Source organism: Accipiter gentilis, chromosome 21, assembly GCF_929443795.1.
Source record: "Accipiter gentilis chromosome 21, bAccGen1.1, whole genome shotgun sequence".
NCBI classification, from domain to species: Eukaryota; Metazoa; Chordata; class Aves; order Accipitriformes; family Accipitridae; genus Astur; species Astur gentilis.
Window position 1 is genome coordinate 3,331,178 of NC_064900.1, and position 27,322 is coordinate 3,358,499.

Sequence of the window (27,322 nt, forward strand, 5' to 3'; positions counted from 1 at the left end):
CCAGTTTTCCCGCCTGTGGAGGAGTGGGTTTGGGTTTTTTTTGGCAAGGGCTGGCACCGCTGTTGGATGAAGCAGGCGTGATGACAGCTTTGGGGGAGAAGGTGCCCGGTTCCCCCGGTTTTGTTGTTGTTGTTGGGGGGTTGGTCTTTATATTTTTTTTTTTTTTTTTTTTTTTTTTTCTTGTTTCCTGCAAAGTTTTGTCCCGGGTCAGCTGGAAAAGGAGGGCGGGCGGGAGAAAGGCGGCCGCCCCCGGCCCCTCCCCGCCTCCCGCCTCCGCCGGGCCGGGCCGAGCCGAGCCGAGCCGGGAGCGGTGCGGGGCGGGCGGCCGGTGCGGAGCTCCGCGTCCCCCGCCGGCGGGGGCTGCTCCCCGACCCGGCTCGGCTCGGCTCGGCTCGGACGTAGCTCAGAAAGTTCACAACCCGGGCCGGGGAGCCGGCCCTGCAGGTGGGTGGGGGTCTCGGGGATGTGGGATTGGGGGGAAAAGGGGAATTTTGGGGGAGGGGGGGGGTGTTGGGGAAAGGGAGGGCGGCAGGGGTGGATGGGGCTGAGTTTTTTGCCCCGGTGCTCTTTTGCTTTGGGGTGTTTTGTTGGCCGTGCTCCCCTTCCCCACGGTAAAGGGGGGGTTGGGGGGTGCAGCCCTGCGAGACCCCCCCCCCCCCCACAGCAGGGAGGCCATGGGGGCTGGCAGCCCCCCCCCCCCCCCCCCCCAGCACTCCCACTCCGGGCTTAGGGAGTTTGGGGTCCTGTTTTGGGGATGGAGCGTTTCCCTTTTGCCGTTCGGTGGTACCTGGAGTGCCCCCCCTCCTCCTCCAAGCTCGAAATGGTGGTGGATTTGGGGCCGGGGTTCTGTAGTTTTCCAGAAAACACGTTCCCGAACGCTCCGAGCAGAAGGAGGCTGCGGGAACGGGACCCTGGCGGCACTCGGCGATAGGCAAGGGCCGTCTCGCAAGGATGCAAAGATGCAAAGTTGCGGCGCCGGTTGGTTTGTTCTGTCGAAACCGTCGCCCCTTGGGCGAGCTGCGTGCGTCGGGGAGTTTAATTTGGGGGGGGGGGGGGAAGAATGGTTGCAACCAATCTTACAATGCAACGTCCCCTTGGGGGAGATGGAGAGAGAGGGGACCTCTGTGTGCTCCTTTCGGTGCTGGATCCACGGTCCCATCCCTGCTTGCGAGGGGCAAGAGCCCCCCCGGGAAGAATTCCCAGGCCCCGGCGCATTTGTTCCTCCTTGGATGCTGGAATTGAGCATCCCCGGGGCTCAGGCACGTCTCGGGGAGGGCGGCTCATGGACCCCCTTACCCAGACCTGGATTTTCCACCGCCCCGCAGGTGCTCTGCAGCCCGAAAGGGGCAGGGAGGAGGCCAAGGAAACCAGATCCCTGGTAACGGGGAGCCGTCAGTGTTGGGTTGCAGCTGGCGTTCCTTATGCATCCTTGATTTGGATCCCTGTCCCTTGACGGTGCGGTTGCTTTGCCCAGTAAAAAGGAGGAGAAGCCCAAGCAGGGGACCACCGGGTGCAGTTTGGCAGCCTGCGGTATCCGGGAGGTGAGGTAGATGAGCCACGGACGTCTCCGGCTTTCGGAGCCTTGAGTCGAATCTGTCTCCTAAGGGAAAATATTCCCTGCTGCTCGGTCAGCGGGAGCAAGGCGAAAGATCTGCGGCACTCCGTTCTGCCTCCCCTTTCGGGGACACAATATGTCACTTGGTTTCTAAAATCTTGCCAAATTTAAAAGAGGAAAAAAAGAGGAAGAAAAGGGGGGGAAAAGGGGGGGAAAAAGGGGGGAAAAAAAGGGGGGAAAAAAGGGGGGAAAAAAGGGGGAAAAAAGGGGAAAAAAAGGGAAAAAATGCCGATTTTGTCAGGGTTAGCAGCTTTCCTCGTGCTTGTGGCTGTCTGGCTTTGCAACCCGGCCATCCTAGCCCTGCTTCTGAAAACATGGTGCTGTGAAGGTTGAGGGGCCGGTGTCTGGTTGCACGAAGGAGCAGCCGTAGCTTTCTGCCAGCTTTGGAAAGGGAGAGCTCTTGAGGGCATAGACTCGATCTGAAATGTAACTTTATGAAAATATTCCTTCTGTGGTCTCTTCCTCCTCTGTGTTTGATAGCTCAGCAGCGAACAGCTTCGGTGGGGGTGAGCCCCTGCTTTTTAATTAAGTCACACGCACCTCAACCACAAGGTAGATCGCTCTTGTAAATCAAAATACTAAATCGTCAGGCTTTTTTATTTCTTATTCATGGAGGCTCTCTAAAGATGGTACAGTTAAGAGGGGAAAAAATTGCAGGCTACACCTTCCCGTAAAGCTGTTTAGCATCTTGCAGTTCGTCAGGCTGGTGCGAACACCCCGAAGGCAGAGGGAGCCGAGGGGTGCGAGAGCAGCCTACTGGGGCACGTGCGCAGAGCAGAAAGTAGCAGTATTTGATGGGAAAGGCCTGGGAAAAGGCAGTTTTTGAAGGAGGTCGTGTCCACGGATGGATGGAAGCAGCAGAGGACCGTATAGGCAACGGAGGCAACGCGGATGGGACCCCTGGCTCTGAGCGCTGAGACCCGTCGATGCCGCAGCAGTGCCTTGAATCAGCATCCCGGTGAGCATCACACAGCGCCGACGGAGTGTCCTGCGGTATCCTTGGCCTCCGACAAGGTACCAGCCTCCCCGGGGCAGGGATGTGAGAATGATCCCTGCCAGGGATCCAGGATTGACCAGCCCCGCAGATGGGGGCTCGCTGCTTGCCCCTGCAGCAACTACCAGGGACACGGGGCCGGCAAATTGCGGAGCAGATGCTTGGGGATTTTTGTACACCTCCAACATCTCTTTTCCTTGTGCCCAGCAGCGTGGCGGGCAGGAGCCGTGTTTCTGTGGGCATGGTGGCTGCGCGGTTTGGCCCTGCGACCAGCTCCGGCTGTTTCTGGCTTTTTGTGATGAAGGTGCGGTTCAGCGTGGAAACGGCCGTGTGTTTCTGAAGAAGCAGCCCCTGCCGCCCTGCTTTTGGGTCATCTGCCATGTGCCCGGTGGTTGGGACGGGGATCCTCCTGGCCCAAGGCTTGGGGACAAATGGAGAGGTTGCCCTGTGGAAGCAGAACAGCACCTACGGGTGCGGTCTCCCATAAATGAAATGATCGATGAAGTTGTTACAGAGTAAGGAAAACCCAAGATTTTGCCTCATTGTCCACGCAGCACAGCTCAGCCTTGCTGAGCCGCCCGGCACGACTGGGAATGAGCTCGGCACGACGGGGGTCCCAATCCCTGGGCTACCAGCCGCTTCGGGGAGACAGAAACCTGGAGGTTTACGCTCATTTCATCCACGTGCTGCTTAGCCAGACCCAACGCTTGGGTCTTTGCGTGGCTCAGGATTGTTGAGCAGCAGCTCCCGGTGTTCAGCTTCCCTTCTTATCAGCTCTGGTCACGTTGGTCTCATCTGCAATAAGCTCCCCCGGGCTTTCAGTATTTCCTCCCAGTTTTCCTTCCTTTGAGCATCTCCAATCTCGTCTGTCTCTATTTCTCGCATGCCTATGACTGTATAGCAATTAGAGAGTTAAAAGCCTTATCAGGTCCCTGGTGGGAGATTGATGAGTCAGCTCCTTGCAGGACTATGTGGTGGTTCAAACAAGTCATTAATTCTTTTTGCATGGAGGTTTCTTTAAATTCAAAACATAAACCACAGAAGTGAAAAGAGCCATATGGGTATTTAACTTGCATTTTAAAAGTTTAAAAGACTAGATACAGAGCTAAACGTGCCAGCCTGGTGCCGTTCTCCCAAGCTGAAGGACCGACAGCGGACAGACACGTAGCGCTGGGGTGATGGGCAAGATCGGCGGTCGGAAGCGATTGCCTTCATGATTGTGGGAGATGCTATCAGAAACGGATAGGAGGCTTCAAAATTGCAACTAGCTTCGGCCACCACAGAATTTGAGGTTTCAGGGTCACCTGGTGAGCTCCCCGCGTGCTGGGGGACAGAAGCAGCTTGTCCTGCGTCTCCTGCCTTTGTGCGTAGCGAGGTCCTGCAGCTCCTGGTGTCACCACCCGTACCCTGAGCGTGGGTCACAGAGTGGGAACATAGCCGGGGACACCGCCTGGGTGGGAAGGTGACCCCATTTGGGGCCTGTGATGTGACCCATCGCGTGGCTGTGCAGCGAGCTAGCTGTCTGTCGGCCAGGGATGAAGATATCCCAGAGGCCTGGAGGTGCCTCTGGAAATCCCAGGGGCAAGAGCGGGATGAAGCAAGAGCGCGGTGCGGTTCCCTGAGAAGTAGGGTGACGGCTTTGCAGCTCCCCGGTGTTCTGGGGATCGAGGCTTTGTAACCCAGGTTTTAGGATTACATCATGAGCAGAGTTTTGTGGTTTTCTTTTTCCTTCTGTGTTTGCAGGGGAAAGTGTGAAAACTTAGATGCTGAAGTTTTAAATACAAATTAAAAATAAGCTCCAGATATGCCGTGCTTTTTAACTCACGATTTTGAAGTAGCTGTGTTGGGGGGAATGTTGCAGTAAGTGAAGCTTGTGATTTTTTTTGATCGCCCTGGGGTTGTGGCAATATTGCAGGTTTCTCAGGTCAAACAAGAAGGGATCTTGTTGGACAAGAAGAGCGGAAGGGAAAAGCAGGAGCCTGTCTCAGAAGTGCCAGCATTTTCTGAATTGCAAAACCCCATCCTGTGCTCATCTTGCCGGAACAGTTATCCGGATGACTTGCTGGTTTAAGTGTGCGGCCCGGCGTCCTGTCGAGCTGGGGCTGGTTCCCACCGGCAGACCTCCGTCTCCCACCAGCAGCGGTTGCGGCAGCGCAGACCCACCGAGGGTGAGCCGAGGTCCTCCTGCTCCCTTCCCGAGGCGGCAGGAATGGCTCTGCTCTCTGCACGTCCCTCCTTTCCCCCTGGTTGTCCTTCTCTGGCCACACAGCCATCTTCCCAAGAGGTCCTTCCCTACAGATGTGCTTCTCCAGATGTGCGCTGCTCTTCCCTTGCAGAGGTGTACATGTACCGTTCCGCTGTTGGGGCTGATATGACTGGACAGGATCGCAGGGCTCATGAATACTGGGACATTTCTGAATGCAATTGTTCTGTTATCTGTGATTTGACGTCTTCAGTTTTCCACCTTTTGATTCACTGAGCCGTGACATCGCCTTGTTCTTTGGGAAGAAGTCTCTCGTTCAAGGCTAGATGAAAAGGAACTAGTTGGGGTGAAACATTCATTCTGCCTGCCCTGGGCCCATACATGCTGTGCCAATTTTTCAGTTTTTGGGGTTTTTTTCCCTCTGCTTTTTCAAAAGAAAGGTCTTAAAGGGGAGAAGAAATTTTGAGAGAGTCAAGATTAGATGTCGTCAATTTAGATGTCATCAACGCATCTTTTTTGAGGAATGTTTATTTGTTAGTTTACAGTTGCTCAGCATTGGTAGATAAGTAATCTTGGGTCTTGAAGGATCCAAAGAAACAGATTTTCCAGCCCTGAAGATCAACCACTGAGATGACTGCAAATTGCTTTTATCTGAATATTGTTTTCAACAGTCAGTGCTTCCTTTTTCACATTAGAAGATGGTGCTAATATTTTTCATGTGGTCCAGTCACTTGTTTCCTGTCAACTTCAGGCTTGTTGGATCATGTCCACGCACACGGTGATGCTCAGCCGTGGCCAAATACTAGCCACTATGGCCCGACCAGCCCACATAGGTAATACCACGGAGACCGAGGGTGGCAAGGGGAGGAGAACAAGGTGGGCTGAACAACGGTTTTGCTTCACCTGATGCTATGATTGCTTCCGTGGGGTGTGCAGGCTGTCAGAAACTGCGCTCATGGTGTTCCCTCCTGTCTGTTGATTGAAAATCAAATGACAGTGAATTCCACTTACAGTCGGCATCACTCTCTGGCTTCCCTTTTCCCTCTGTGATGTTCAGGCTAAGAGGAGCACAAGGAGGTGTTAATGCCCTCAGCCTTTCCCTTCTTCTTTCTAGGAGATGCATTTTCTTCTGAAATTACCCAAATGGGAGCCTAATGTTTCTAGAGTACCAAACACAGAAAATGAGAGCTAACTCCTCTTGGGTGATGAAAGGACTGAGAGCAGCCCTGTGCAGAAAGTCTTGGGGATACTGCTGGATGAAAAATTGGATGTGAGCCAGCAACGTGCGCTCACAAGCCAGAAAGCCAACCGTACCCTGGGCTACATCAAAAGCAGGGTGGCCAGCAGGTCGAGGGAGGGGATTCTGCTCCTCTGCTCTGCTCTGCTCTGGTGAGACCCCACCGGCAATTCTGCGTCCAGCTCTGGGGTCCTCAGCACAGAAAAGACATGGACCTGTTGGAGCAGGGCCAGAGGAGGCCACAAAAATGGTCAGAGGGATGGAACACCTCTCCTGTGAGGACAGGCTGAGAGAGTTGGGGTTGTTCAGCCTGGAGAAGAGAAGGCTCCAGGGAGACCCTATTGCAGCCTTTCAGTACTTAAAGGGGGCTTGTAAGAAAGACAGAGAAAGGCTTTTTCCCAAGGCCTGTAGTGACAGGACAAGAGGCGACAGTTTTAAACTGAAAGAGGGTAGATTTGGGTTGGACATAAGGAAGAAATTTTTTTACAATGAGGGTGATGAGGCACTGCAACATGTTGCCCAGAGAAGTTGTGGATGCCCCATCGTTGGGAGTGTTCAAGGTCAGGCTGGACGGGGCTTTGAGCAACCTGATCTAGTGAAGATGTCTCTGTCCATGGCAGGCGGTTGGGCTGCATGATCTTTGAAAGTCCCTTCCAACCCAAACTGTTCTGCGATTCTGCTCCGAAAGTGATCCACCAGAACTGTTGGGCGTTTTGGCCTTAAAAAAACCCATCAAACAAACCCCCCCCCCCCCCCCCCAAAACCCCACAAGTCTCTGCCCTCAAGAGACCCTCGCATCTTAAGGATGTGTTTTCTCACTTGTGAGAACCCCCCTCCCCACAGCACTGGTCCCCCTCGGATGCTCTCCGGGCCACGGAGCGGCGTTCCTGCCGACTCTCACGAGGAGCGGGGCTGGAAGCGCCTGTTGCCTTTCGGAGACAACCACACTAGCGCTTGCTTTGTTGCATACTAATGAGCGCTAATTAGCCTCCATTCTTTATCAATGTTGCGCGGGAGCCGTTTGCGGAATAGTGGGGTGGGGGCTGGGAAGACCCCCAAGGGCCTTCTGCCCTTTGCCGAGGGGTGGCTTCCCAAGGGGATGAGGGTTGAATTGATGCTCCTTGTGGAAACATCTCCATGTGTGAGCCACGGGAGGGCCGTGCCTGCTGGCCTCATGCCAGCCTTGGTAGTGGTCCCCCTGGTAGGTGGGCTTCCCCTCTGACATGGCAGGAGGACATAGGGGGTTATAGGGAGACCTCTTGTTCTTAAACACACTTGGGAGCATGGGGAAGAGTTGAGACCTTTGGGAGGCTGAGCAGTGCTCACCTCGCAGGTCTTCTTGGCCTCAAAGACTCAGTGCCCCTTTTCTACCCCCGTCCCTGGACACCGCACACAGGCCCCCCACGCTCCATCTCATTTACCAGTGTTACCCCTGAAGTGTTCACCTGGAGCCCGTCTCCTCCTCTCCGCTGCCCTTCTACCGGTGTTGCAATACCTGGCGTTCACACTCTTGGAAAAAAAACCCCCTCTATTGTACCTTTATAAGTCTGGCTTAGGACTTGTAGGACGTGGCGAGCTGATCTCGCGCTGAGGGCGGTCCTGGTGCAGGCAGGACGGCGTCCAGACCCCGCGGTATGTTGGGACTTCTGCCAGCGGGAGAGTTGCGGTTGTTGCTTCAGAGGTGGTTCTGCTAATTTAGGACAAGCGGCCCGCTGACCCTGACGTTTTCGGCCTGGGACTTGTAAGCGACTTCTCTAAAGCTAAAAATCAGTTTGCACGAGGTGAGAACAACGCCTGTAGCTTTGCTGGCGTTTGAATCCTGATGATTCCCCGTGAAGAACAGCAAGTTTCAGACCCGGTCCTGGTGACCTCGTTTTGTTTTAATTTACTCTTTCTTTACTCGTGTAATGACAGGAGTTTTTCCAAAGAAAAGGAGAGGGGATCAAAGTGTCGGAGTAGTGGCAGGGAAGGTGCCAGGTGCAGGGTGTGAGCGCAGGGGATGCTCGGCCAAGGAGCAGCCCCGAGGAGCACGATACGGTTTTTTTTTTTTCCTCTCACCTGTTGTTAGGATCAAATGGGGAGTGAGCTATTGCGCTTCCTCCCCAGCTGCTAACGACGGGAGACTTGCTTACGGTCGTGCGCTGGAAGCTAATTAAAACCGGTGACAATGGTAATTGAGTAAGGATGCTTGAGGATAAGTATGACCTCATGTCTAAAATGGTAATGAGGCCTATTAAAACCCCCGCCAAAAAGAGAAACGAACAAGGGAACAGAGGGAAAGGTGGTGCGAGGGGAGCGGGCACAGGCGGGGACAATACCTGGCAGCCAGAGCGCCGGGAGGGATGGGGAGCACGGAGATGCCAGCCTTTTAAATCTCTTTAATAAACAGCCTGCTCCTCAGCTAGCCAGGCTGCCGCTCGGGCCGAGTCAGCCAAAACGCTTTGGTACGTGTGTAATTCCAGCAGCGCCTTCCTCCCCTGCTTGCCCAGGCCTGGGTGTAGGTCCCATTAAGCGACGGCAACGCTCGTCGCTCTTTGTTGTTGTCTTCGCTCGCTGGCCCTTTGCTAGAAGAAGGGAAACCAGGGAAACCAGCAGCAGCTGCCGACGTGGGGAGGGGACCCTCAAAGATACACCCTGAAATTGCACCATTGTGGAAAAAACGGGCTGGCAGAGGAAAGCCGCGGAGAACTCGGGATGCCGGGGTGCCGCGCTCCAGCTCGGACTGGCCGGGGGCTGCCGTGACCCCCGGCGCGTGTTGGTTTGCAGGGCGGCTGGCGGAGCAGGGCTCGGGATGCCGCCGTGCTCCGTGGGGACCCGCGCCCCGCGCTGACTCGCCTCGCTGTGGAGGAGACCCCCCCCCACCGAGGGACGCCGGGAGGTGGGCGCTCCCCATCCCGGCTCTGGATGCGCACCGCGTCGATTCGGGTAAGCTCAGCCCTCGGGTTGCCGGATCCCTTCCCTACGCCCCGCTGACCGGGGTGGGAGACGCGGAAAGGTGGCTTCTGGCCGGAGAAAGCCGACCCTCATCCTTCCAGCAGGGGCGAAGGGACGGCTGGATGACGGCTGAGGATGTGCTATGGAGCCGGGATTCAACTGCTCTGAGCTCTGCGATGGCAGCTCCAGTTTTGGCAGCCAGGAGCAGCAGCGGCGGGCGCTGCAGGAGCTCTGCACGGTCACGGTGGTACGTACGGAGGCGGGGGAGCCCACCGGGGCGCGAGGTTTGCTCCGCAGAAGGGGATTTGGGGGTGGAGGGATGGAGAGAGGGGCACAGGGATGCATCCCGGTCCAGCCGGAGGCTGCGTGCTGTCACCTCCTGGGATGGCCTCCAAAACAAGCCCTGCCTAGATGACACCCAGCAGTCAGGCAGAAGGTGAGGAAGCAGCCGCGATGGCCAAGTCGTGTCAAGCAGCCCTGCGTCGGCCGGCGTGACGGCCGCTTCGGAGTTCTGGGATGGCCTCCTCTGCCCTTGGCCTTCCCCGTCCCCTGGAACTTCAAAGCGCTTTTCAAATATGAATAGAGCAGGAGTTAATTAAAAGTCATCATCTATAATAAATGGTACCTCTCCCCCCACCACTAAGCCGGGAGAAATGACACTGGGGCGCACTTAGTTGCGGTTGGCTTCGCTTGAGGCTGCCGGATGGACCAGCGAGGCTTGGCCCGCTCGGCTTTCCGCCACGTCCCGCACGACCATCGGCCTTTAATTAGAAGACCGTAAGCTGCTTGGCTCCTCTGGCTCTGGCAGCTGCCTTACAATTAATATTCCCCCTGCTAGGGCCAGGATTTACTCCGCTCAGCAGCAGACAAAGCGCTCCATCAACTTCAAGTAGCATCAACATCCAGGGAAACAGCAGCCGGGGCCGGGGGGGGTGTGTGGGGGGGTGTGCGTGTCGGGAAAGGAAAGGTGGAGACCACAGGGATGTTTCTGATCCCTGGGTGGTTGCTGGGAAGAAGGTGCAGTAACGCTTTCGGCAGCAGCCGGAGGTGGAAAGGTTCTGCTGGTGGATGCAGCTGGGAGTGAAGCGTGGGAGCCCCCGGGATGCTGAGTCTGCCCTATTCGCCTTAATGGCAAAAGCCAGGTGTTACCCTTGGGCTCGACCAGGAGGGACGCAGAATTAGGATGGCGTTACAGGCTCGTACCGGCCCCGAGCAGCCCCGTCAGCCCCTCTGAGCTCCAGGCAGGTGGGAAGACGGCCCCGACTCGTGCCAAGTGATGGGGTTTTTGCACGGCGAGTCCTGGCGTAAGGGGAGGAGGAGCGACCTGGCTGACCATCTCCATCGTCTGGTGTGGTCTTCATTTCCCAGAGAGTCAAAAGACGCCCCCCCCCCCAGGGGATGGGGAGAGGGAAGAGGAGGTGGGGAGCAGTTTGCAGGAGGGAGATGAGCATCTCCCCAGGGATCCCTCTGCGCCGCTTCAAAGTGGGGCTGAACTATGTGCTGTATCCCAGCATAAGGCAGCAGCAGCGGCTCCTAGCGACTTTTGTCCCAGCGACTGCCTTGCTTCTCTCTGCAGGTTTATTTCTAGCAAGGGCGGAAGCAAAAAGAGCTTGAAGGAAGAAGCGGGAATTTGGGGCAGTGGCAGCTGTCCAGAAAATAGTCCTTCTGCCGTAGAAATTGCGTGCAGGTGAACTGGAATACCTGAGAAAGGACTTAGCACCAGAGAAGTTAGTGAGGAGATGTGGGATCCCAGATCAGTCCCCGTCCTCCTCCTTCCCCTTAATGGGGATGCGTCAGCAGTTAAGTGAAAGTAATGCTTTTTTTTAAAGGAAAAAAAAAAATAACGTCCGTAACATGCACGCATAGTATGTGTGAACAAACCCACACATGCGCACCCTGTTAAAAATGCTGGAGTATTTTATGTCCGCAGCAGAAGTAGGTTTCTTCTTTCACATAGGATCATTTTATCCATCCTATGTTAATAGGGAGCTAGAGAATATTTTTAAATGGAGATTTAAAACCATTAAGTCGCTTACGCGCAAGGAGAGAGGTGCCTCCATCATACCCGCTTTGGGAGTGTCCCTCAAAAGCCAGTTCTCAGCTGATGTCTACCCAGGACCAGGGTAGTTTCCAGCCAGCTGGGAGACGGGTGGAGCCCAGCTCGGTGTGTCACTGCGTACCGCGTCTGAAAAAAAAAAAACGCTGTCCCACTCCCTTTTCTCTGTTTTCTGCACCGACTGGCAGCTCCGCTGCTGGCTCCCAGTCACGTCAGCCGGCTGGCTGGTTATCGGCTGCCCGTAGGGGTAAGGGTGGGAGCCAAGGATGCCCTACCCAACCTTCCAAAGAAGCGTGCTCCAAACTGGGGTACCACGAGGTCTTCCTCCAGAGGTTTCTTTCCAGAGAAGGATGGTGGGGAACCATCACCCATTTCCCCCTCTCCCACGACCGGGGCTGCTTGAGGTTTACAAGTCACTTGTACGGCTTCGCTACGTATTTGGCTAGTTGGCCGTAAGAAGAGGGCTCCTGGACTGTCCTCTGCCTCCTGTGTGCTCGGCAAGCGGCAGAGTACGTGTCCCGGCTACGGACATCGCGGTAGCCCTGCCTGCGGGTCTCGGTCTGGTGCCCGGGTGTCGGATGGGGCTTCTGGCTGAGCAGGAGCAGCCGTGGGAGCGATCATGCCAGAGCAGGGACCTCCTTCGCTGGGAACCCCGGCAATGTCTTCTTTCTCCTCGCTCCTTCTGCCTCCCACAGACATCTTCTGACCGCAGTGGGAAGAGCTCCCCGTCCTTCTCTGCTGCTCTCCTGGGAGTCGTGTGGACGTTCCTGACCGGAGGAGTCCTGCTGGCGCTCTTCTTCCTCGTCTTCACCATTCGCTTCAGGAAAAACAGGTAAGGGCTTCCCTCTTCTGCCATGAGAATTCCCCCGAGCTGGAGCAGCGGGGTTGGGCTCCTTCAGGACCAGGCTCCGAGCTGGTGGCCAGCTGAGGGTCAGGAGGGTACGAGCCTGAAGGAGCAGCACGGGGCAAGCGAGAGCAATGCCAGGGATATTGCGGCTTTCTCCATCACGCCCGGTGTTGGTCGCTGGTGGAGACAGTCCTGCTTGGTCTGCTCCCTTCCTCCCCAAGGCAGGGAGCTGTGGACAAGACAGAGCATGGATGCCCTCCAGCGTGGCACAGGCAGCAGTGCACGGTCCCATCCCGAAGGTGCTGTGGAGTAAAACCATTGACAGGAGGGAGCAGAAAGAGAGCTGGTCTCCTACTCCACTCCACAGTCTTGAGAGCATCACTTTGAGCAGCATAGCTCCATGAGCAAAGCCGTCATGCTCTCCACAGTGCACACGTATCGTTCCTGCTGTTGGGCCGCTCGTAGTATGAAGATATTGCTCACCTTTTTTTGATCTCGGTGGTTGTCCGTATTGGTGGGGAACATGATCTCCGTCGGTGAGAGAAGCTGGTGGTGAAGCGCAGGCTTTCCTTGGTGCCGTTCGGTCTGCACAAAGGATTTTCAAAGTCCTGCTCCCCTGAATGCAGCATAAATCAAGCAGGAGGCTGAGCAATTCCTCATGGCTCAAACTGTCTCAGCCAGCTTTTAGCCTTCCTCAGCAACTCTGGACGTCTCACCTGCCTCCTTGCCACCTTCTCCTCAGCTTCATCAGTCCCTTGGTCTCTTCCCCCCCACACTCCGAGACACATCCCTCTCCCAAGCTTCACCTGGCAAACCCTTTGTGCTCCACGTGCCGTTGTTTTGCAGAGAGAGGCGCCTCTGTGTGCCGCAGCCCAGGCTGCTGCCATTTCAGCGCTCCGGTTGTGTTAAGGAACTTGATGTTTCTTATAACCCCCGTGCAGTCAGGAGGGTCCTGCTCGTAAGGGTTTATATCGAGCCCCGTGCCTGCTGCCGGCCAGTAGCTGCATGACCTGCATCCCTGCCTCAAGCACTTGATTTACTGAAGCAGACTGGTGGAGTTCGGTGGCCACGTTAATTGATTACCAAATGATTTAGGCCCCCGAAGATATTCTCAGAGCAAGCCGTAATGAACGTGCGTTATTTATTTGCGCCGCAGCAAATAAATACCGGTCTGCCTGCTGAACCTGAGAGAGCAAAGGAGACTTTTTTCAGCGTGCAGCTGAGGGTGAGCTGATGAATATCTTTCCCCAGGGGCTGAGGCATGGCGAGGAAGGCAGGGAGGGAGAGAGCCAGGTTGAATCCCAGGCTCTGCGCCTGCGAGGCAGCAAGCCAGGAATGAGCTGGAGGGTAGAGAAATGGAATGCCTTAGCGGCAGATCGAAGGGACGGAGCTACGTGGCGGGAACGGCAGGAGCTACAGCTTTCTCTCGATGGGCTCGCTGGAGAAGGGTGACAGGTCGGGAGAGATCGGTGGGTCGATTCTCCCCTCCCTGAATCCAGTTACAGCATTATGAGTGATGGGGTGAAATTTCAGAGGGGAAGCTGTAACCTGAACGTTGCTGGCAGCTTCCTGAAGTTGAGACTTGTGCTGAGGGTGGAGGTATCTCCTCCAAGGAAGGAGCAGTGGGAAGAGCCTGCTCCTGGAGGCATTTTGTAGCCGCTGTACCCAAAGCTCACTGCTGGGGACAGTCACCCCGGGCTGCGTTGGCGAGGTTTTCCACTTCTGCCTCTTCACAGCAGAGGACGATGCTGGCCTTGAAGCTGGGGGGCTGAGCTGGGCGCTGGGCTGCGTGCCACCTCCGTGACCGTGGGGCATCGCTTCCCCTGGCTCTGGGCCGCCGCGGGGATGGCACCGCTACGCAGCTTTTGCTTTTGCCCATGGCTTCCCACAGTTTTGGCCATAAAGGCGCTGGCTGAAGCTGCCTCGGGGATGCTTTTCTGTGCCGCAGATCCGTGCAGGGGGTAGAGGTGCCATGGGGCAAGCCTGGTACCCGGCCGTTTTGGGGAGAAGGGATCTTGCTGTCCCGCAAGAGCGTCGGGGTAGGGCAAAACAAATACTTTAAGGATAGTGAAGCACTCCAGCAATACAGGGGAGAGGATGGGGTGTGCGCCAGGAGCTTTTGGAGGAGCTGTGAACAGCGGGGGCTGGGGGGGGACAGTGTGTCAGCATCCCTTACGGCCATCAGCATCCCTGTAAGGGGACCTTGCCCCTGTGCTGCCAGGTCATGCCGCTCAGTAACTGTCACCGCCTTCCCTGCTTTGTTTCCTGGAGGATCGTGAAGATGTCCAGCCCAAATCTGAACATTGTGACCCTGCTGGGCAGTGGCTTGACTTACACTAGTGCTTACCTCTTTGGGATTCAGGAGCAGAGCCTGCTGTCCGGAGACTCGGTGGAAAAGCTTATTCAGGTGAGCAGGGGGGTTGTGTAAAACACAGCCGCACCTGGGGGGGGTGCAAGAGAGGTCCCCAGGGGAAAGGGCAGCTGCCCCACAGGCGGGGGCTTGTAAAAGTGCAATGGGGAGAAGGGAGCCCGAAGGGAGATGGGCTTCTCCGCACAGCCACTGCCCGACGCGGCAGAGGGGCCGCGAAGTTGCAGGCGAGTTTTTTTGGCTGCGAAGCAGGTCTTCATCGAAACGCTGACCTGGGTGATGAACCCCCTGTGCTCTGCCAGACCGGGGACTGGGCACGTACCCGGGTGGGAGAGTGGGACGTGGGGGAGAGCACGCCCTGCCGTCCTGCTCAGCCGCTGGGCCGAGGGTAATTAACAGAGGTGCCGGCGAGTGATTTATTGGCGCTGGGACCCTCCGTGCCCCTGCCGCTCGCAAGCTGCCTGGCTTTCCTTGCCTACTCCTCCGGCGAGACCCTCTCGGGATGGGGAGGAAAAGGCAAGCAGCAGGCATGCCTGCAGAGGAACATGCGCCTTTTAATTGATTTCACCCTGCGGTCAGCTTTCTAGCATCTAATATGTCCCTCCAGAAGACCACAGACGCATCCCCACCCGTCTTTATTGCGTCCTGGGTGGGAGGGTGCGGGGTGTCCCTGCGAGCCCCACGGTTGCCCCTTCAGCCCCCTCGCTGTTCCCCCCCCCCCGGGTAGGTGCGTCTCTGCCTGCTCTGCGTGGGAACCTCCTTGGTGTTTGGCCCCGTCCTGGGAAAAAGCTGGCGGCTCTACAAGGTGTTCACCCAGCGGGTGCCGGACAAGCGGGTGGTGAGTACGTAGCACCCCGGGGGTGCGGGGAGCAAACTCCCCAATTTGGGCGGGGGGTGGGGGGGAACACCAGCAAGTCCCAAACCGGTGCGGGATAGCAGATAAAACCAGCAGGTGATGGGGACGGGTGCCACAGTCACAGGTCTGGTTTCACACCTCGCTGGGCACGGGCTCCTCGTTTATTCCTGTGCAATGAGGCAGGAGCTTTCCCACTCCAGAGGCAAGCGGGTGCCCTGCCAGGCTGCCCGTTCCCCGGTGGAGTCTCAGCCCCATCGCCGAGCGAGGTCTTGTTCTCATTTTACGTCGGCCACGTGCCTTCATTATGCTACGCACCGGTGTTTGCATCCAGGTCGGGGCTGATCGTTTTTGTGGGATGAAAATAACCCGGGTATCCTCAAGGGCGTCTGATGTAGGGCCATCCCCAGATGCATCCGATCTCTTCTTGAAGGGAGGGAGGGAGTGCTGGAACTCCTCTGCGGCACCGAAGGGAGGGGACACAGCAGCTGGGAGGGAAATGGGAGCCGCCTATATAAATTTGTGCGTGTAACAGTGCACTCGCAGCTTTCAGCGGCCACTTTCCAATGGCGAAATAAGCAGGTCTCATGAAAAGTGAGACGAGAGGGTTTGCAGGGGAACTAGGTGCCAGCAAGGACTCCCATTCCTGAGGCACTGGGATCTGTGTTAAACTTGCAAAATTATAATCCTACCAGATTCTCCCCCCCCCACCCCCCCTTTTGTCTCTGCTGTGATACGGGCGTAAGGGATGATACTCTTCTTTTGGAAGAGCTGTTTTCTGTCATAGCATTTACCAGCTAGCTACATCATTGGGGAGGGTTTATACCTGGCCACGAGCCTGATTAGGTCTCCAGGAGTTTGGGAGCTGGAGACAGAGATCCTGTGGCCGACTCGGATGTAAGTGAGCCGCCAGACTCCGCTCTGGGGGAATTATTAGGATGGACGTGTCCCGTGGCAGAAACAACCAAAAAGAGACCCAAGGGGATGGAGGTTATTGGTGTCCATTTGCCTCCCCACACGGTCATGCTTACTTTTTGCATGTTTGCAGATTATCAAAGACCTCCAGTTGCTGGCGATGGTGGCAGCGTTGGTGCTGGCAGACGCCGTGTTGCTCTTGACGTGGGTATTCTCTGATCCAGTCCAATGCTTCCGAAGCCTCAGCGTCTCACTGCGGGTAAAGGGATGAGGAGGGGCGGCGGAGGGTTGCGCCGTGTCCTGTCCGATCTCTGTGGACAAAGTTGGTGGAGGGTCAGGCGTTTGGAGGTGCTGTTTAGAAAAAAAAATAGAGAGGAAAACCAAGCCAGAAAGCCTTCTGGGCGCTCTGGGTTGGGTTTATGTCTGATCTATTACAGAGATGAAGGTCTGCTGCAAAATGTCCAGGTCTGTGCAGGCCACCTGGGCGACACAGGAGAGGTCCACGGCATCTGCAGTCGCTTTAAGAAAAAGGTTTAACCAGCCCTTTTGGCAGCAGAGTGCCAAAATCTTCCTCGCTTTAACCCTCTGCCCCTGGCAGCACCAGCCTTTGGCCTTTCCTTTTAGGAATTTACAGAGGAGACCCGCTCAGATGCGTACGCCTGTCTGCCCATCGGTCTGTGCCTGCTCCCGGGTCGGGGCAGCAGCCTTCACTTCTGCCTTCCCTTTGCCTTCTAGGCGACAGAGAAAGGCATGACCTGCTCCGTCAGCCGGGTGCAGTCCTGCGCATCTCTCTATTCCGATCTTTGGCTCGTTCTCATTTTAGGGTTTAAGGTACGTAACCTCTTTATCGAGTCTTGCGTTGTACCTCGCCTCCTCCCAGTCTCGCAGCCTGAACCGTTCAGCAGCGTTCATCGTTTCGCTGCCCTCCCAAGCCACATGCCTGTTGCAGATTCGGGCTGCTCCTGTTCATCTTGAAAGCCCTCTCATCTCCAGTCCTTCCCACCTTGACGTTTCCCTGCATTCCCTTGCAAAAGCCCTGTTAGCCACTTTTTCCCTGCCTCGCCATCTCTTTTACGTACACCGTGCACATACTGTCTCTCCCGTTCTCTCCTTGCAAACCCCCATGCCTCTTCCATCTCCCCGTCTTAAAACTTGTGTCTTCCTCTTTTCTAAAGCACGCTTTTCCCATAAAGCCTCAGCTGAGCGTCCTCCGCAGTGATGCACTCGCTGTGTGGCTCAGCCCCCGAGTCCTCTGACTCCAAATTAAGGAGGTGCTGATGACAAGTGCTTGGTGCCTACCTTCACAGGATCTGTATCAGCTTAATTATACCACTGAGGTACACTTTCACTGGTGTAGCTTTGCACGTGGCCATTCTTATTCCAGAAGAGTTAGTTATACTGATGTAACTATGTAGGTATAATTATCGCTGTAATTATCCGTGGTCTCATGTGTCTCTGGGTTGGCAGAGGCTGGACGCATTTCAGAAAGCTGATGTTGATGAAGCTTGTGAGATCACAGCCTTGCTTTGGGAAAGGCTCCATCTCTGCGTGCAGTACGGGCAGTTCCTTTCTGACTCACTGTTAATATAATACTCGTCTACCCAAAATCGTAGGAAAAAGAGCAGAAAGAGACCTCACGACATGGCCAAGACCTTCTCCGCCCTACACTTCATTTTAAAGACGTTAGTCTAGCCTGTCCTTAAAAGTCTTTTGGTGCTAGGGATTGCAGGCGTTGCCTGGGCTTTCAGTGCTGTGTCTCACCTCTGATTTTGTCCGCAGTTTGTGTTAGGGTTTAGACAGGCAATGCTTTTGCCTACAGCTCCTACAAACTGCTTTTTGGAATAAAACATCCCCATTACCAGTCCCAGGTACTCTTTCTTAGCGTTGCGTTGAACCTGACCCTGATCCCATCTACCTACTGGGAGTCATGGAGTTATTTCTTTAGTGATTTCTCTGGAGTTAATCTGGATTTACACTAATGTGAGAGTAGGCTCTATCTCTGCGTGTATGTAGCACTTCTTAGCTTCCACAGCATTAATGTGCTCAGCCCTTTGTGAAGCCGTTCAGTGTATTATCCTGGTTTTACTGGCACAGAGCAATGAACAGAAATGACTTGCCGAGGACATGCCTGGAATTAGGAGCAAAGTCCTCTGCTCAAGGTTAAAACAAACAAACAAACAAACAAACCAACAAACCACCAAACATCTTAGTCCTGTGCTTACTGAAAGTCCTAGTTTACTAGATGGCAGCGCTGTTGTCTGCGTCCCAGATAGACTATATGAATTTTAAATGGGATTTTGGTGCTGTGTTTTTTCTTGCTAAGGGATTAGGAGTTGGCTTGCCCTTTGGGCCATGTATTTGGAGGTGCCCCGTGCTGAACGTGGTTATCATCGAGCGCAGATCATGCGAAGTAGGGTCAGGCATCAGCCTAGTTCCCAGCGAGACAGGTCTCCCTACTACAACCCCTCCTTGAGAATTCAAGGTGCTCTGAAGTTGGGAGTCTCACCAAAGACCGTGGACAAGAATCTCTCTTGCCTGTAAGAGTGTCCCTCCAGACCTTAACCCTGGCAGTGGCCATCGTGGTCATCGAGCAGCCACGGCACAGAAAGGTCGACAGAACATCTGCACCACAGGTCACAAAGCAATTCTTGGTGCCCAAATAACTATTTACTGTCTCTTAGCAAAAGGCCGACAGTTGCACTTACTGGGCAGCACAGGAATAATGTAGGAGTCATGTTCCCTGTGTTCTGGGTCCTTGCAGGAGCAGGGGGTTTGTTAGATGGTATTTCCAAATAATCCTGAAGGCAGACCGTGCCCTGGCACTGCAGAGGCGGGCAAAAAAAAATACTCGGTGTTTCCCGCCAGCGTGTCCTGGGGAAGGAAGGATTCAGCCTGCCAGGCAGTTTAATCCTGAGCACACTGGAAAGATGCGCACGTGGGATGTTTGAGGGGCAGCGCGGTGAGGAAGCCTGCTCTGAAAGAACTGGTCTGCTCCGGGGGAGGGAGGGCCTCTGTGTACAGAACATTTCTCGAGCCCTTTTCACTGCCGCTGGAGTCGGGTGGGAAACGGCGAAGGGAAGGGAGATGAATCGCACCCGGTAGTTTTCTGGATTTCTGTTTAAAGAGGCACCAAAGACATCCCCTTCCCTCCAGTCCAAACCTCCGCTGCTTGTGCTTCGCTTTTTCCTTCTGAATGTCCTTCTGAATCTCCTTCCGAGGTACGTGGTTGCTCCTCGATGGCACCCCACCGCTGCATCCCCGCAGGGACCTCCATCTCTTTTCTGTCTGCCTCTGGTGCTCCCACTCCAGGCTGCCCAAGGGGAGTTTTTTTTCGCCTCTCCCAGCCGCGTCTCGCTCCGTGGCATCGCCTGCCGACCCGGCCGGGACCCCCAGAGCCCACCAGTGCCCTTTGCTCCTGCCCTCCCTCCCCAGCCCCACTTCTGCCCTGCAGCAGCGTGCCGGGTGTTTGCCGCAGCGTCGCCGGCGCACGCTGAAGGTCTGCATTATAGATCAAAGAGCATTAATTAGGATTGCGCTGAGTGTATCTGAGCTCACCGGGCTCGGTAAGAGGTGGGGGTTGACACCATCAGGCTGTAATTTTCCACACTCTGGAAGCCTCTTTTTTCTGCTTCCAGAGTATCCTTCTGCTGTATGGGACCTACTTGGCCGGTCTGACGGACAACGTCAGCTCCCCGCCAGTCAACCAGTCCTTGACGCTCATCGTCGGGGTCAACCTCGTTTTCCTGGCTGCTGGCACCGTCTGCTTAGTTCACCGTTTCTTCCGCGCTTGGCACAACTTGCTGTTTGGTTTTACCTCCGGAGGCATCTTCGTGTGTACAACCACGATCAACTGCTTCATCTTTGTCCCACAGGTAACGCTGCCACCTCTGGCCTGGAAACGGGCACGTTTTCGGGGTTTTAACAACAGCAGCCACGTGGGTCAAAGCACTTCTGTTCCTGCTTCTTTGCCCAAATATCCGGGCTCTCCTGCACAGCTCATCCCCCAAGCCCCCGGTGGCTCCGCTTCCCCAAGCGGGTCCCCCGAGTCTCCAAGGAGGGCAGAACTGCTGCTCCAAAACCTTCCTGCGACAGCATGCCACGGGTGACGGCCACACGGAGGGCACCCGGGGAGGCTGCTGCCTTCCTCCTCCTCCTCCTCCTCCTCCTCCATGTGGGCGGTGGGATCGGTCCTTCATGCAGTTGTCCTCTCCTCATATCCCACCTGCTTGCTCCTGCCGAGGGTTCCTGCCCGTGGCAGGGATGGAGCCGGGCTCTGGCCATCGAGATGGGCTCGCCCAGGCTCAGAAGATTCTTGGAGGAGAAAGCTGGGCTTTGCCCTAAGTGAGGAGGAGGAGGAGGACGCGGAGGCGTTTGAAGGAAGCCTTTTGTGACGAGGCTTGGCTCTTCTGCTTCCCGCGTCCTCCGGGAGCAGCCCGGTATGCCTGGCCACTATGTTAGTGGGGAAAAATGCTCCCATTGTTACAGGGAGAGGAAACAGTTGTTTACTCAGTTTAATGTTTGGAGGGATGTTTGGGCTCAAGGAAATGAGGTGAAAAAGGGAGGAAGAGGTGAAGCTGAAGAAAGAGCACATCTGTGTAAGAGAGGGCTCGGGGGATCTCACCAGTGTGTAAAAATACTGATGGGGGTGGAGTAGGGAAGGGGAAGCCAGGCTCTTCTCGGTGGTGTCCACTGACAGGACAGGGGACAATGGGCACAAACTGAAACACAGGAAACTTTATTTAAACATCAGAAAACTTTTTTTTTGTTTTTTTTTGGTTGGTTTGGGGTTTTTTTCTGTGAAAGTTGTAAGGGCCTGGAGCAGGTTGTCCAGAGAGGTGGTGGAGTCTCCATCCTTGGAGATACTCAAGACCCAGCTGGACACGGTCCTGGGCAGCCTGGTCCAGCTGCCCTTGCTTGAGCAGGGTGGTTGGAGGATTTCCAGAGATCCCCTCCTACCTCAGTGGATGCAGTGTCACTGCAGAGTCCCAACCCACGAGATGAGCAGCCCTTGGGAGCAGGATCCAAACCTCCTCTGACAAGCACCGAGCCTGCTGGCAATGCTCTGCCAAGCACGAGGTCTGGCGGAGTGAGGGCGGACGAGTGGATGAGCTGTACTTGCACTCTGCCTGTACCGTTTTTCTGCCGTAGCCTGGGGGCCTCGAACATTTTATTTAACTTGGATCTTTTAATTCATCAACTTGTCTTTCCTAACGGGCTCGCTCTTCGATTGCTCATCCGAGATCGATAAGCAGCCGGAGCTGGGCTGTGCGAGGCTTCTACGCAGACAGTAGGCGAGAAATGGATACTAAGCGTTGCTGGTTTTCAGCTTGTCACCGGTGATTCGGGGATAAGGAGGCGTGCGTGACACCGTCTTTGTCTGTCACAGAGTCGGGGGGGAGGGGGGGGCAGAAGGAGAAGGGGGCTTTTATACGGCGCGCTTAGAGGTTGCGGCGCAGGCAGGCAGCGACCCCCTCTGCGTTAAAGGCTGGAGCCAGGGACAGGGTAGGGCTCGGGTGGGTGGGAGGCTCTGAGTGACACCGCGGCCCCTCGCCCAGCCGTCTCTGCTCCTCCGTCACACCCTGCCTTTGTCCGCCCTTCTCCATCCCTCGTCCCTTTGTCTCCTTCGCGCTCGAGCTGCGCCTGCCTCCCGCCGCATCGGCAGGCTCCGATAACTCCCTCTTCTGCTCCCCAGCTCAAGCAGTGGAAAGCCTTTGAAGAAGAAAGCCAAACCGTGAGCCACATGGCGAAGTATTTCACCAGCCCGAGCAAGAGCTGCCGCTCGGTGTACAGCGAGGAGCAGCTCTACCAGCTGATAGGGGAGAAAAACTCCATGAAGCGGCTGCTCACCGAGGTACGGGGCTCTGCCGGCCCCCCTCGGCCGCACCGGCTTCTCCCCTTCCCTTTTGTGGGCTGAAGGCTTTGCAGGGTGGGAAACCCTTCCCGACGCCCCAGTGCTCCCCTTTCCAGCCTCCTCCCTCCGGAGGGGAGAAGCCACTTTGTTTTGTCATCTCGCTCTGCACCCCAAAGCGCCAAAATTTAGGCATTATCTGGAGGGTTTCTAAAAAACATGTAGGGAGAAGAGCAGGAGAGCCTGGTTCCCACAGCCTGGTCAAACACGATTAATTCAGAGGGGAGATGCTCCATCTCAGGAAAGCCCCCAGCCTGCACTGCGTGGGTGGGAGCACCCCTGTTTGGAGAGCTGCCTGCCCCGGTGTGTCCCCCCTTCCCGCACCCACACCTGGGGGGCTCTGGGGGGGCTCCAGGGGAGGACGTGGTCACATACGCTGCAGCCCTGTTGCGGTTCTGCCCCAGAGCACCTCTCCATGCGGGTGGGGGGGGGGAGGGGGGTGATACGTTGGGTTTTTTTGGCAGTGCCTGTTTCCAAAACCGGTGGCATTTTCATACCCTCCGCCTGCCCCACGCTTGACGGGTGTGTTTGTTTGACGCAGAAAAACGCCGTGATCGAAAGCCTGCAGGAGCAAGTGAGCAGCGCCAAGGAGAAGCTGATGAGGCTGATGTCTGCAGAGAGCGGCTGCGATCCCCACGCACCGCCAGCAGCCCCCCGCACCCAGAGGTCAGGACAGCGTGGGGATGGACCAGGGGACCGCTGCCCCCCGGATCCGGAGCAGGATGAGTCGCAGCCTCCCTGCTTGCCGGGCACGCCGCCTCTTCGCAGCGATGCTCGGGACCTCCAGAGCCATGCCAGCCGCGAGCCCGTTTGCTCTCGGGTGCTGGTTTTTGACACGGGGGATGGCGTCGAACGTGGCCCGAAAGACGTCCAGGAGTGCGGGACACCCGAGGGGCAGGGGCAGCCTCCGGAGCAGCTGCCGGGCCAGGACATCTCATCTGGCGTGGCCTGGGAGACGTCCCCCAAAGTCAGCTACGTCAGCAGCGAGAAGCTGCGGGAAATCTTGCAAGAGCTGAGCCTGGATGGCAAAACCTATAGCCCGGCTTTACCTGGGGGATCCCCGCTTGGCAGCCCCCAAGGTGAACAGGGAGGAACGTGGGGGGCCCGGGAAGGCTACCTGGGCATCTGCACGCCCCTCAGCCCCTACCTGGCGAGGCGGCGGCGGAGGATCCTGCTGCCCGCTGCTTCCACCCGCTTCCACGGACACGTCTCCCCTCGTGCCGGCCGCGGGGCGAAGGAGGCAGGCGGCTGGGGCGGTGGGGAATCGCCACGGATCTCCCTGGGGAGGGAAGGGGAGATGGCTGGCGGAGGGCTCCTTCACCCTCCAGCACCATCCCCTCCAGCCATCCCTGGGGAGCTCTGCCTCCAGCCGGAGGGATGGCCAGGATGGCCGGAATCTTGGGATGCTTCGCCGTGTATCCCGCGGGAACGGCGGCGGCGGTGGCGGGGCACCCCGAGGGGACCCGCCGAGCCCTCCCTGCGCTCGCTGTACTATTACCCGGACTCGGACTCCAGCAGCAGCAGCAGCTCTGAGGAGATGTTTCACGGCTGCCACCGGCCCTGCTGCGAGGTCTGCTTCCAGAGCCCGCGCGGCTCCCTGGGAAGCAGCAGCACGGACACGGACACAGAGCCCAGCGGTCGCGCGGGCCACCGGACAGAGCAGCACGGCGGGCCCCAGCCCGTGGTGAATTTCAAAGAAGATCTGAAACCCACCTTTGTGTGACTGGGAGCACCCCTGTCGTCCCCCCCTGAAACGCTGGGTGTTTTCAGCGACGCTAAAGCCACGCGTCCCTCCGAGGGATGCGTCTTGTTCTGGCATCTGGGGGGGTCGGGAATAAACCTTGTCCCGCTCCGGGTTGCGACGTCAGCTCCAGCGGTGACTGCAGACCGCGTTTGGCTGCGAGGTGGTTGGCAGCACTCGGGGAGGTGGCCGTGGTTTTGTCCCGGCTGCTCCGGGCAGCCGCCTGCCATCCCACAGATAACCGGCACGTCTGTCCGTCCCGGTGCTGGCAGTGGAAAGACTGGGGCCGGGTGGCCAGCGAGAGCCCAAACTTCATCATCTCAGAGGGTTTTCCCTGCGAGAGCTGGTTGATTCGCACCGGCGCGCCGCGTCTCAGAAACACGTGTGGCTTCTCGCATGCAGCAGACAGACGGACAGACAGACGGACGGACAGAGGACTCCTTCCCTGAGGCTGCCGATGCAAGAGCCTCCCATCGGCATCGCACCCGGCTGGAGATGGGACTCCAGAAGCAGTTGCGGTTGCTCGCCTGGGGCACGCTGCTCCCTGGCAAAGCGAGGACCTCGGAGTGGGGCACGTGCAGGAGACTTTTGGGGTGGGTTTTGGGGTTTTTTGGTAGCATCTGAACGAGAAAATGGAGTCCAAAGGTGATGCCCCTGGAGGTGTCTTTGTGTTTTGTGTAGTTCAGTTGCACGGTCGTAGGTGAGGCTCAGGTCAGAGCTGAAGGGAAAGACAAGCTAGCAATCGTAAAAGAGGATCTGAAAAGGTTTTCTTTTCTTTTTTTGCCTTGTTTTTCTGGGGCTTGGGCCCTTCTGTATGTCTTTGTACGGATGATGTAGTCTGGTATGAGGTTTGTTTAAATTCATATGGTCTGTTTAATTTTTACCTTAGCAATATCAAGAACAGTAAATCCGGTGTGCCTGCTTTTTGGAGGATATTTATGAAGGCATTTCAGCATATCGTTTCCTCCACAGAAGTTCAGGATGCTGAGAACTGAGGCCCAGTGCATAAAAAACCTTCTGGAGAAAGGCTTTGGTAAAAGGGCAGGTGACAGAGGAATCCCAAACCCGGTTTTGAACAATGCACGTTAGCACTGCCCTCCCCGTTATCCTTTACGATGGTGCAATCTCTCACTGCTGTGTCCCGTCACCGATGTCACCTTTTTTTTTCCCCATCGCCTCTGTGGGTTTCCAAGCTTGCTGAATTTCTAGGTCAAATCACCAAAACCAATAATCTTTTGGGGAATAATATTCCCATAGCCCCTCTTCGCTTCTAAAATGGAAACACCCCAGAGGGTAATCCCAATTTTTTTTTTTTTTGGTCACCTTTTGCTAACAGAAACCAGTTTCCTTCGTGGTTTTTTTTTTTTTCTTTCGCAGCTGTCTGAGCGCTTACACCTCTGGCCTGAGTGAAGTGCATTGACTGGGGGTCCCCTTCCTCTGCGGGCCAAATCCGCAGCGGGGGCCGGAGAGGGAGAAGCCCAGACAAGGGTGCGAGTGTGGAAAGTCTCCTGCGGTCCCAGCAGAGGAGAAGGCTGCCAGCGCAGCCCTCGCTGGTGCGGAGGGATGCTGGAACAAGCCAGAGGTGGGTAGGATCAGGGCAGAAGGTGTAGGGGTTAGAACGTGCCCCTCCACACCGCTTTCTCGGGCACCCCCAAAAAGCAGGTTTTTTAATCATCGGAATCCACCCTGTGCCATGCCAAAGCCGCAGGGAGCTCGTGTAGAGCCAGAAAGCGTCGTAGCAGGGGAGCGGGAGCACCCTATGAGCATGCAGCGGCCGGTGTTTTATTTATAACCAGCATTTTATTTGAGAGGCTGGAGCGTGTCCAGCTCCATGGCGCCTGGGGAGGTGGGGGGTCCTGTAGCGGGGGGCTTGGGTGAATTTTTCCCCATCGCCTTCCCACCCTGGGGCCAGGGAAAAGGCACCTGCAGTTTTGCGGCTCTCGCAGCAGGGGCTGCTGCTGCCACGTCGGGTGCAGTAGCAAATCTCAGGTGTCCCACGCCGAGCATCCCACGGCATCCCCACGCTGGGACGACTGGTGGGACAGGGAGGTGGCTGGGACGCTCTAGGGACCCTGTTAAATACAGGGCAAAGCCACTTTTCCAAACTGGGGCTGACTTCTCCCCACCCCCAAGAATGTTTAGAGTAGCATTTTGTTCTGGGGCTAGGAAATACTGCAGCATGGTTGTAGGAAATGATCAACCATGCGGCCACCTGGAAGCAGCTGATATAAAAATTAACTTAACATCCACTAGCGAATGCAGAAAAACCCTCCAGAGGACTTTGAACCTGTGGTTTGTTTGGGAGGTCATCACTGGAATTTGGGGCAGTTGCTTTACTGTCTGGTGACCAGCAGCCACCAGCTGAAAACTACAAGTAGATGCACCTACTAAGGCCAACGGCGTCCTGGCTTATATCAGAAACAGTGTGGCCAGCAGGACTAGGGACGTGATTTTCCCCTGTACTTGGCACTGGGGAGGCCACACCTCAAATACTGTGTTCAGTTTTGGGCCCCTCGCTAGAAGAAAGACATTGAGGGGCTGGAGCGTGTTCAGAGGACAACGAAGCTGGTGAAGGGTCTAGAGAACAAGTCTTATGAGGAGCAGCTGAGGGAACTGGGGTTGTTCAGCCTGGAGAAAACGAGGCTAGGGGGAGACCTTATCACTCTCTACAACTACCTGAAAGGAGGTTGTAGCGAGGTCGGTGTCGGTCTCTTTTCCCAAGGAACAAGCGATAGGACAAGAGGAAATGGCCTCAAGTTGTGCCAGGGGAGGTTTAGATTGGATATTAAGAAAAACTTATTCACCAAAAGGGTTCTCAAGCACTGGAACAGGCTTATGGGAAGTAGTTGAGTCACCATCCCTGGGGGTATTTAACAGATGCGTAGACGTGGCACTTAAGGACATGGTTTAGTGGTGGACTTGGCAGTGTTAGGTTAACAGTTGGACTCGATGACCTTAAAGGTCTTTTCCAACCTAAATGGTTCTATGATTCTACTTTCTACATGTGCGCAGAAGGCTGATGCAGTTTGTGCATGTACGTGCACACACAAAAACTCATTGGTGCTTTTGATGACTCCCAACTCTGGCCTCCCCCTGTATCTAGCAAGGAATACGCATTTGATTCCAGGGGGAAGAGTCAAAGCACCGTGTGATGGATCGGGCTGCCTGCACGTGAGAAGAAAGGACAGAGTGAGACGGTGGGCTGCCTTTCATTGCCATTGGTATTTCGGGATCTTTGCATCAGGCATTGCACCGATACGCAGAGGAGCTTTCATGCTGCTTAACTTGAGGCACCTGTCTGTCTTAGGCACTGAATTCAGCATTTCGTTCCCCCATGGCTCTTTGTACGGTCTTTGGAGGAGCCTCTCTCCCCCCATTAAGCCATTCAAAGCGCCTTAATTAGAGCTTTGCCCTGAACCCAAGGTTCCTGAGCAGCTGTAGGGGCAGCGGCACGTGTGCTGCGAAGGTGGAGAGGAGGACTGTGAGAGCTGAGAAGGCGGCTTATGGCAGCAGGACCGCGAGTGCCCTGATTTATAACGGGCTATAACTGACTCTTTTTCTTGCTGCTGCTGCTGGATATAGCCTAAAGAGAGCCGTCTCTCACCCAGTGAGCCTGTAGTACCCATAGCCCACACGAGCAGTTCCTTCTGC

At 56.0% G+C, this 27,322-nt stretch overlaps 1 protein-coding gene across 4 annotated transcripts; it reads left to right on the top strand.

Moving 5' to 3' along the window:
• Positions 1–331: 331 nt before the first annotated feature.
• GPR156 (G protein-coupled receptor 156) lies at positions 332–24,528 on the top strand. Of its 4 annotated transcripts, none has more exons than XM_049824568.1 (11): positions 332–444; positions 8,816–8,974; positions 9,085–9,230; positions 11,735–11,871; positions 14,158–14,293; positions 14,982–15,092; positions 16,156–16,281; positions 16,758–16,853; positions 19,658–19,894; positions 21,715–21,873; positions 22,472–24,528. In XM_049824568.1, the coding sequence occupies exons 3-11, from the start codon at positions 9,126–9,128 to the stop codon at positions 23,651–23,653; spliced, it is 2,289 nt and encodes a 762-aa protein (XP_049680525.1). In that variant the 5' UTR covers positions 332–444; positions 8,816–8,974; positions 9,085–9,125; the 3' UTR covers positions 23,654–24,528. The 4 variants fall into 4 exon arrangements, with proteins under 4 accessions (XP_049680525.1, XP_049680527.1, XP_049680528.1 ...); XM_049824570.1 differs by having other exon boundaries at positions 9,088–9,230; XM_049824569.1 differs by lacking the exon at positions 332–444 and having other exon boundaries at positions 8,747–8,974.
• The last annotated feature ends 2,794 nt before the right edge of the window (positions 24,529–27,322 follow it).

Coding starts and splice junctions, on each gene's coding strand:
- GPR156 (XM_049824568.1), top strand. CDS start 9,126: ATGGAGCCGGGATTCAACTGCTCTGAGCTCTGCGATGGCAGCTCCAGT. Junction 11,872..14,157: donor ATTCGCTTCAGGAAAAACAG/GTAAGGGCTTCC, acceptor TGTTTCCTGGAG/GATCGTGAAGATGTCCAGCC. Junction 15,093..16,155: donor GGGTGCCGGACAAGCGGGTG/GTGAGTACGTAG, acceptor GCATGTTTGCAG/ATTATCAAAGACCTCCAGTT.